This window comes from Anoplophora glabripennis, unplaced genomic scaffold (genome assembly GCF_000390285.2).
Source record: "Anoplophora glabripennis isolate ALB-LARVAE unplaced genomic scaffold, Agla_2.0 scaffold413, whole genome shotgun sequence".
NCBI classification, from domain to species: domain Eukaryota; kingdom Metazoa; phylum Arthropoda; class Insecta; order Coleoptera; family Cerambycidae; genus Anoplophora; species Anoplophora glabripennis.
In genome coordinates this window covers 139204-149271 of record NW_019416581.1, presented here as the reverse complement: position 1 = coordinate 149271, position 10068 = coordinate 139204, and the positions used below count along the sequence as shown (strand labels likewise).

The following is a 10068-nucleotide window of genomic DNA, read 5'->3' as shown; positions in this document are numbered from 1 at the left end:
CGGAAAACACGCTTTGAAAACGGTATTTTGCACACGCCGTGTGCTAAACATTTTGCACACGGTTATGTCATCTTTGCACACGCGTCTCCAGATTGTGATTTTTGTTTGATGTTGTCACCCAAATTATGCAATGTTTCAAGTTGGCTGAGTTTCATAGCAACCGTCACGGCTCCTTTATTTTGTTGATTAGATACTTCAAAAATTGTTGAATTCCCGAAGTTTGGGTGTGAAAATGTGTGATTCTGAAGAGATTTTACAGAAAGCAAGCGAAATATGTTCGGAACTGCTGCCCACAAAATCCAGAAGCAGGTATGAAGCTGAGTTAAGCCGATTTATGGACTGGCGACTAGCCAAAAATGTCCAAACTTTCTCAGAAAACGCAGTAATGGTGTATTTTGAAGAACTATCTAAGAAATATAAATCTTCGACGTTGTGGACGATTTTTTCGATGCTCAAGTCAACGTTAAGTGCCAATCACAACATAGATCTTGGAAGCTATAAAAAGTTGCAAGCGCTAATCAAACGAAAATCCGAAAACTACGTCCCAAAGAAGTCCCAAATCCTCACAGAAGATGATTTTTGCCGGTTTTTGACGAAAGCATCAGACGACAAATATTTACTTATCAAGGCGGTGGTGGCAGTTGGACTATCTGGGGCATGTCGAAGGGAGGAATTATGTTATCTCAAAATAGAAGACACCAAAGATTTCGGCAGTGCTATGCTGATTAAACTGAAGAATACAAAAACAAAGGTACCAAGGTGTTTTACAATTACAGGAAACCTTTACACTATCTTAAAAAAGTACTGTGCTCTTCGTCCTCCTAATCTGAAGACAGGCAGGTTTTTTTTAAACTATCAAAACGGAAAATGTTCAAGCCAAAACGTTGGCATCAACAAAATTGGAAACATGGCTAGGGAAATCGCCAAGTTTTTGATGCTAGAGAATCCAGAAAGTTACACGGGACATTGTTTTCGGCGTTCATCGGCCACAATTTTAGTCAATTCTGGCTCAAATCTGCTTGCCCTCAAACGCCATGGAGGGTGGAAATCCAGTACAGTTGCCGAAGGCTACGTTGATGACTGTTTGAGAAATAAAATGGAAGTTTCGAAAAAGATAGAGTCTTCAGTGTCTTCTGCTGCCACAGAACCAGAACAACGATCGTCTACTGGAATACAACAAGAAAACAACGACCGCACGCTGAAAAACTGCACTAAAAACACGACACCAAAAATATTCTCTATTACCGAAAACAAGGTGCACAATAATACTGCTTTTCCCAGCGTAACCTTGAAGGAATGTTCAAATGTTACCATAAATATTAAATATTAGTTTCTTTTGTTAATGCGTTAGCAATTTTCTTAATAAAAACGAGTTAAATTAAAAGTTGTATTTAATTTATTTTGTTAATGCGTTGGCAATTTTAGTAATAAAAACGATTTAAATTAAAATTTGATTTTTGTGGTCTCTGTTTGCAGTCGTATAAAAAGTATCGTAAAAAACTCGTTTGAAAACCTCTTTGCACACTCGCTCGACTTGTGGACCTCGCCTTCGGCTCGGTCCACCAATATGTCTCGCTCGTGTGCAGAGTCGTTTTCAAACCTTGTTGTCTATTTCAATTTAGCCATTACAGAGATTACTATAATTTAGTAGAAAGATCGAATTTAATTACAATTAGTTTAATATGCCCCAAAAAAAAATCGCTCTCTCCTGAAATAATTGATAACAATAGTGACATTGCTAGTGTAATTCAATGCTAAGCGGGGTATACAGCTAGCTCGTACAGTAATTGTTTCTAGCAATATCATCACTTAGTTTTGCTTTCGTCCTCACAGAGAAATCACTGGTCAAGCTCTTAAAGTACCTGTAATTCAGGTTGCTATGTATAATTTTTTTACTTCTTTGTAGGTCTCAATCTGATTGTAGCATTGGTCACTAGATGTAGCCCTCGGTTATTTTATTTGTACAAGGTGTCTCAAACTCGATAGTATGGACCTACTGTGGTGATATAAAATATTTAAATTAAATTTGGGACAAGTGGTGTTAAATGGGATGAGGTAAGCTCCATTTTATTAATCGAAAGTATTCTCTTAGGGATTTGACAAAAACGGCTAATGACGTCATCAATTATATTTTATCCAGAAACATACCCAATTTTTTTTCCTTGGTAAAAAAGCTCTTTTTTTATATATTATTATTTACAACAGGAATGTCGTCTAAACATTTCTAAACTTTCGAATAATTACAAATAAATTAAGCTTATCTCCTGACTAAACTTATCACCCAGGAATACGCTTAGCCGCAGATAATATACATATCACCAGTGCCTAATTCTGTTTCGCATTTTTCGTTATCAAATTTTTTCGCATAACCTCAACATCCGCTTACGTTTAAGCATAATTATAATTATAAGTCGACAATGTGCATATGAAACTTTTATTTGCAATCACTTCCCAACATCAAAAAGAACTGAAAGCATGTGCAAGTTAGCCGTTGGTGCTGTCCTACAGCTCATAGGATTTGCCTTAGTGGTAGCCAAACCTAGAACTGTTGATAATGTTGTGAGTACACATTTTTTTTTAATTTAGATATGAAATATGTGATTAGTTCGTGTGAAATTTTGGAAACTAACGCAAGGAGGAAACTAGTAACATTACATCTTCTAAAAAAAATCATTTGCGTTCCAAAAAATTTAATTTTAAACTTTAATCAAATGTGTTCCGGACAGCGTACCTTTACAGTGTACCTTTTTTCTAAACATTTGTCTTCAGACCCATTGCAATAGGGAAGATTTTGTATAAGATAATATTTCCTAGTTCTTGTTTCAGTTAACACCGTATTTAGAAACATCCTGTATAAATATTTTTTGTTTATTCAGAAAAAAATTCCTAATTCTACCAATTTCATTATAATAACCTATTTATTATAACATTTATACTGTTTCCTTAAACAAAAAAGTTTAGAAGTATACATTTATATATGTGTTTCTATATGCAGGATTTCCAGAAGCGATGGATCGTAAATACCTTATTTTTAAATTTGAAATAATTCTTTTTAGAAGATTTATCAATTTTTATGCGTTATTGTAAACTTAGCTTATTTGGGAAAAGCGATTTTGATCAAGTGACCTTAGTATAATTTTGCTTCCTTAAAAAGTTATAGATCTTAAGATAACTTTTAAATATTTCAATAATATTTCATATGGAGAGGTTTTCGAGATATATACAGATGCAGCATGAGAAATGGAGTCAATATTGTAAAAAAAAAATTTGTAAAATCCTTATAGTTTCTGAGAAAAAAATTATTGAAGTTATAGCACATTAAACCACTACATAACTGGACAACTGTAGTCTCTAGCGTCATTCGCAATACGCGTGGAGAGCCATGTGACTCCTAATACTGAAATCCGTCGTTGCGGTAGTTTTCACCTGTTATCTGTATTATTTACATCAGTTTTTTAGTAGTTAGTGTCAAAAATGGCTTGCGTGTATAGCAACTCAGAGTTGATGGATATCGTTTTAATTTATGGTGAAGCAATACAACATTTGTATTATGGTGAAGTATTTGTGTTATGGTGAAGCAAGACATCATTTGTGTTAGTTCGTAGAAAGTGAGTAAGACGGACCCAAATGTGTTTACACGTGAGTGGATAAAATTTTGAACAATTGCTGTTGCAGCATCGGGTATGTCAAATGATTTTATTAATTAAAAACACAAATTAATTTTATTAATTAATAACGGCAAAAGCAGTTGAATTTGCCGATATAAAATAGGTGCGATAAAATTCTATTTACATATTTCTTTCCTTGCGAAAGTTTTTGTCCGTTTTTATCACACCGCCATGACGGTCGCATTGTGCTAGGTCAAGTTTTACACTGGACTAGTTTCCAGTGCCGTGCAGAAGTGTATATTTAAATCAATTTCGAACTGACCTTTTTGATTTTTTCTTTACAAAATTGTATTTGTAAGGGTCCCCTGTACATTCAGAATTTTTTTTTGGATAAGTTCTGAATCACCCTGTATATCTTTATTTGGATATTTTTTTATCTAAAACATGGTAGTCTTAGAGATTGGTGTCAAAATCCCCCGTGATCAAACTAATGGCCAATTTTGTTTTTAATGTGTTGGTCGTATGTTCAGAGTTTGCTGACACCCTTTGTGGGGCACGGGTTGGGGGTGCGGGGGTAAATACGAAAATCGCCCCGTGATCAGATTAATGTCAGCAACTCATAAAATATATTCTAGACCTTCATGGGAGTACGAAAATAAAAGTTGCTGACAGCCTAGTTGGGACAGGGGCGTTTAAAACGGGATAAAATGTACTACTTACCGAGCGCGCTAGCCGCGTGCGGGAAATGCGAATATAATCTGGGCGAATTAGTTCTTTTTTCAAAAGTCGGGCCTAACTCGAATTTTATGGGCTTAAAATTAAGTATAAAATACACAGAACAAAAGCCTAAATTTGTGTATTTGTAGAGGTCGAACGTCATATTGTTTATAACAAAAGAAAAAACATTATTGCTCTTTTTTCAGTTTTTCGCTAATATCTACGAAAATAAGCCTCTAATCAACATGAGGCATACTTATCGATTTTCTTCCTGAGGAAATTTGCTACGAATATAAACTTTTGCAAAAGCTCGCAAAAATTTTTTTTACATTGCAGAATTAGCAGTGAAAAAAAAATGTGCAAAATTTTCAGAATTAAATAAAAAGAACAAATTAGACCGAAATTAGATGAAACTACAGGAAAATATAACTATTGGGGTGCTCAACAATTATCCGCAATTCGGACCCCGAATTTCAAAATAGCGGCCTATTGCAAAATTATAAAGACGATAACGCAAGTGCGTATATTTTCTGCTCAAGTCAAAATATCGAAATTTTGTAGAAGTTCGAAAGGTAATTACATTATCTCGCGTCTGTGCAAATTTCAGAATTTTAAGTTGCAATATAAAAAAGTTATTAACAAAAAACCAAAAAAAAAAACGGTAACTAGGGTCCTTATCTCGGCAATTGTTTAATATACAGATTTCAAATCAATTGTATCAAATAGTGCTTAAAAAACATGAATTAAGAAAAAAAAAGCGTCTCGATCCGACCAGTAGGAATCGAGATATTTTTTTTTTCTTTAAACGGTATTTTGGCTATTCTATTTAATATTTTGGAATAACCTTGGTCTCGTTGTAAAGTAGAAGACTTCCTTTATACGCTGAATTTTTTTTGAATGGATTCGACCAAGAAGTGACCAAGTAAACGTTCGTTAAAGACAGCGTGATCGGCTGAGCGGTAGTTAGGAGAGGGGAGCGCTATGACGTCATAGTACCCATGCTGCCCTCAACTTCTCAAAATTCTTACTTAACAAATGGATTGTGGCATTTAGAAAGCAGCCACCGGGTTGCTTTTTTTAAACTAACTTATTTTTTCCACTCTTTCGAGTGGTGTAAGCAAAAGTCTGTGAAAGTCATCGCCAGATCCAGAAAAATACATTTTTATTGACTTTTCACGTTTTCTTTTGTAATTTCATTGTGCTTTCGATATTTTGAAAAGTAAGGATGTCTTTTTACGTATATAAAAACAAAAGTCAATTATTTCTTTGAATGAATAAAAATTTACCGTGCTCAGAAGAGGTCGATGTATAAAATATCGTCTCAAAATTAACTGTTACACTTACTGCGTAAATAATGTACATTCAATTCTACCATATTGTATTTAGTGAATTGTTTTGCTAAAGAAAGTTGTCTTTTTTTAATTTTTATAATATTAAAAATAAATTTTTTTAAGCGCTATTTTCATTTCTAATTTCAGTAAAATTTGTTCTTTTTATTTAATTCTGAAAATTTTGCACATTTTTTTCACTGCAAATTTTTCAATGTAAAAAAATTTTTTCGAGCTTTCGCAAAAGCCTATCTTTGTAGCAAATTTCCTCAGGAAGAAAATCGATAAGTATATCTCATGTCGAGGTTTATTTTCGAAGATATAAGCGAAAAAGAAAAAAGGGTAATATTTTTTTTCTTTTGTTATAAACAATATAACGCTCGACCTCTACAAATACACAAATTGAGGCTTTTGTTCTGTGTATTTTTTACTTAATTTTAATCCCATAAAATTCTAGTTAGGCCCGATTTTTGAAAAAAAAACCTAATTCGCATATACTTACCGCACGCAGCTTGCGCGCTCGGTAAGTGGTACATTTGACCCCGTTTTAAACGCCCCTGCCCCAACTAGGCTGTCAGCAACTTTTATTTTCGTACTCCCACGAAGGTCTAGAATATATTTTATGAGTTGCTGACAGTAATCTGATCACGGGGCGTTTTTCGTATTTACCAGCGCATTCCCCAACCCCTGCTCCACAAGAGGTGTCAGCAAACTATGAAACCGTGTTATTCAATATAGGACCAACACATTAAAAACAAAATTGGCCATTAGTCCGATCACAGGGGATTTTGACACCAATCTCTCCGTCTACGGTTTTAGGAACATTTCTTATAGACCAGGGCGGATCAGTTTTGAGGTGGATATGAGAGGGGGTAAACAATTTTTTTCTGGATTACCTTCAGTACAACTCACATAATAAAAAATAAAAGTGTAGATCCCTAGATTTGGGCGAGGTCCGGAGCATTTTCAAAATTGCAAAAATGTTTAAAAAATTTAAAAAAATACCTATTTTATCTGAGTTTTTTACTTATATCTTGGAACCTATGCGTTTTGGAAGAATATTGAAGAGGAAAAAAAGTTTTAGAATTGAATTTTGCACAATATAGTGTAAGTTAAAAATGTTTAAATTTATTACCGATGTTTAATAACGAATTTTTTTGTTAAATACAGATAAAATTAAGAAAAAATAGTACTTTAAAATTCCAATTTTTGAAAAAACTAAATTGCAAATTGATGAATATAATCTAATAGTTTAAAAATAAAAAAGAGAATGTTAACTTTAAAAATGTATTGTGGCCGTCCTAATCAATCGATTTCAATTTTTAAAAAACCATTTGAAGGGTTGAGCGGTTTTTTCTATGTGAAAAAATTTTCAAGTATCTAGATGCTTTATTTGAGGCTGAACATTTTGAAAATTCGAAAATGTTTTTTCAAAATTTTTTTCAAAAAATTATTTTGCGAAAATTATAGAACCGATTTTAATGAAATTTGGTGTGTTGTTTTTTTATATTCTAAAGTTCTTTTTGCCAAAATTGGAATGCCCTCGGAGCAATTAAAATGTTTTTAAAAAATTATCCAAAAAAAACTTGATTATTTTGCCTTTTATCATCAATTATTGTTATTTTACAACATCGGTAATAAATTTAAACATTTTTAACTTGCAGAATATTTTGCATAATTCGATTCTAAACCTTTTTTCGTCTTCAATATTCTTCCAAAATACATAGATTCCAAGATATAAGTAAAAAACTAAGATAAAAATAGGTATTTTTTTTAATTTTTGAAACATTTTTACAATTTTGAAAATGTTCCTTACCTCGCCCAGATAGATCTGGGCGAGGGGATCTATACTTTTATTATGTGAGTTGTACTGAAGGTATAAAAGTTAGCTTGCCCCCTCTTACATCCAAAAAGTGTGATATTTCGATAGATCCGCCCTGGTCTATTATGTTTATAGAGATTTGGAGAAGAGAGATGGTTTGAATTGTCACTTTATATGCTTTAAAAAATGTATGCCCCTTTTCAAAGAGAAACGGATTTAAATTTTTTACTGCTGTCATCGTTTTAAAAAACATCTGTGCTTTCTTTAGACATCTGCCAACAAAAAAATGTGGCAAAAGACTGTTTAAGATGATATTACCGATCTCTATGTTTTAGGTAAAAAAAAATAACTTATGAATATAGCTATCTTAAAAACCCCCCTATGCGATATTTCATTAAATATCTTTAAATAATGTGATGGAGTTGTCTTAAAGAAATGAAATAAAAATAAATTTTTGGCGGCCCATAACTTTTAAAATTGAATTAAGGAAGCTACTTTGAAGTAAGTAAATTTGAAAGCAACTATATTTATTTTTTACAACTAGATCTGAATACCATCATAATTATTCCTTACAGTATCAACGAAAATATGTCATTGAATTTAACTTCAAAATTTCGCATTTTCCATATTCTTTCGGCAGTACTACTCATATTTATTATTTGTTTCATAACAAAATAACTTGATATCTAAATAAAGAATGGCTCGAGGAAAGTCCTGTTTTCCCCCTAAGAACTTTAACTTTTTGTAACATTCTATATGTACAGCAATATAATTATGTTTGTCCTAGGGATTACATGATACTGAAAAAATTATATCACCGCAAAGACCTGCTGTCAATCAAGACTTCCTCCAAACAAATCATCAGAGAGATTATTCAGACAACCGAGACTACCCCGGAAGACCTGAATATTATTACGATTACAATCAAAATTATTACGATTACTTAGAAGATAACTACCAAAACTACCCCGAACAATATGATATAATAAAACCGAGACAAAAATTCATACAAGCTCTAGAAAATCCTCAACGTACCCGTCAAAAATTCTCTAGATCAGCGGATTACCGTATCCATTATCCCATCGATGATTACCCTAATGATGAAGACCATCTTAGTGATGATCCTAAGGAATACCGTCCTGTATGGGAAAAGTGAAGTTATTTCTATTATTGAACTTTAATATCGCAGTGAAAGATTAAAAATGTATCGTGTTTGAAATAGCTTTTGTAAAATAACTTTAGTTAAACTCCAAAACTTCAATATAAAAATGTTAATTTGATTTTTGCTTTCCTGCTGTTGTTTTGGTACATCTTGTCTCATTTATGTTGCCCATTCAGTTATAATAAAAATTTACACAATTATAGCGCTGTTGACTGTGATTTATATACAACTCACTACAAATTGTGTCAAACATCATTAACAAATTGAATGCACTAAATTGTATTAAATATTATTTACAAACACCTAAGTTATACAATAACTTGTGTTGTGATATTACTCAAGTTAGGCACATCTAGCAAATAACGTATGATAATAAAGGTTTATCTAAACAGAATAAGAACTAAATATAAATCATACTGACTGAGGTGGAAGAACACTAATATCATCTAGATCTAGATGTATCGTATTCTCTAGTGAATTATCACTTTTTCCTATGAAAACATTTATTCTGATTTTGAATTTATGATTATTTTTTATATTAGCAGACAATTTATTAAACATTTCAGGTGCTTAAGAGAACACAAAATGTTGGGCAAGATTTAACTGACTGTACAGCACTGAACCTTTTGAAATAGTTGTGGTTAATACAAGTAAAATGTAATTTATAACATTGTAGTATGGAATCATAAGCATATAATTTCCTAATACTAATAATATTTAAGTAATCAGCAATTCAGTAGAATATTTAAAATCTTTTTAAAAAATAATTTTTAATGCAGTATTTTGAATTACTTGCAAATTTACTAAATTATTTTCATACAAGGCACAGACAGTATAGCTTATCGCTTCAGACTGCGCGTTAAATGCTAGAAATTGCAAACCTAAAAAGGATGCAGGGTCTTGTTAGCCGACATCCAGGAATAAAATTTAGCATGGTAACTCTTCAACTTGGTAATAGGAGGCAGTTCTAGCGCTGGCTTTGTTGCCAAATAATAACTGCCAAATAAATTTAATGCATTTAATTATGTAATTGAAGAGTTATTTGGAAATTATCTTTTGTTTGGAAACGACATTTGTGTTAAATGCTAAATAAAATAAATCAAGTTAGAATTAAAGCTATGAATTTATCTAATTAATTATTTATTTTATATAGGCGAACTCTTGGAGAATTGGTTAATTCAAAAACTTGCAATTACTGTTTACAGGTTTGTGCGTCGACTTCCAATTTTTTATGATAATCACACTTATGTTTAAAAAAATTGCAACAGGTTGTGCAAAAATGTAGCAAATCACATATTTTTTACTGAATATTCTGTATTTTATCATACAAAAGATTGCAGTCCAATAAATATACCGTGTATCCTCAGTTGGGTACTGTTCTCTTATTATTGATTTCTGTGCTCATATTTGTGATACAAGGTGTTCAAAAAA

General features: G+C 32.2%; 1 protein-coding gene across 1 annotated transcript; it reads left to right on the top strand.

Moving 5' to 3' along the window:
• The first annotated feature begins 2400 nt into the window (after positions 1–2400).
• LOC108909079 lies at positions 2401–8837 on the top strand. The gene is made up of 2 exons (XM_018713312.1): positions 2401–2559; positions 8263–8837. The coding sequence occupies exons 1-2, from the start codon at positions 2476–2478 to the stop codon at positions 8629–8631; spliced, it is 453 nt and encodes a 150-aa protein (XP_018568828.1). The 5' UTR covers positions 2401–2475; the 3' UTR covers positions 8632–8837.
• Positions 8838–10068: the final 1231 nt, after the last annotated feature.

Coding starts and splice junctions, on each gene's coding strand:
- LOC108909079 (XM_018713312.1), top strand. CDS start 2,476: ATGTGCAAGTTAGCCGTTGGTGCTGTCCTACAGCTCATAGGATTTGCC. Junction 2,560..8,262: donor CTAGAACTGTTGATAATGTT/GTGAGTACACAT, acceptor TGTTTGTCCTAG/GGATTACATGATACTGAAAA.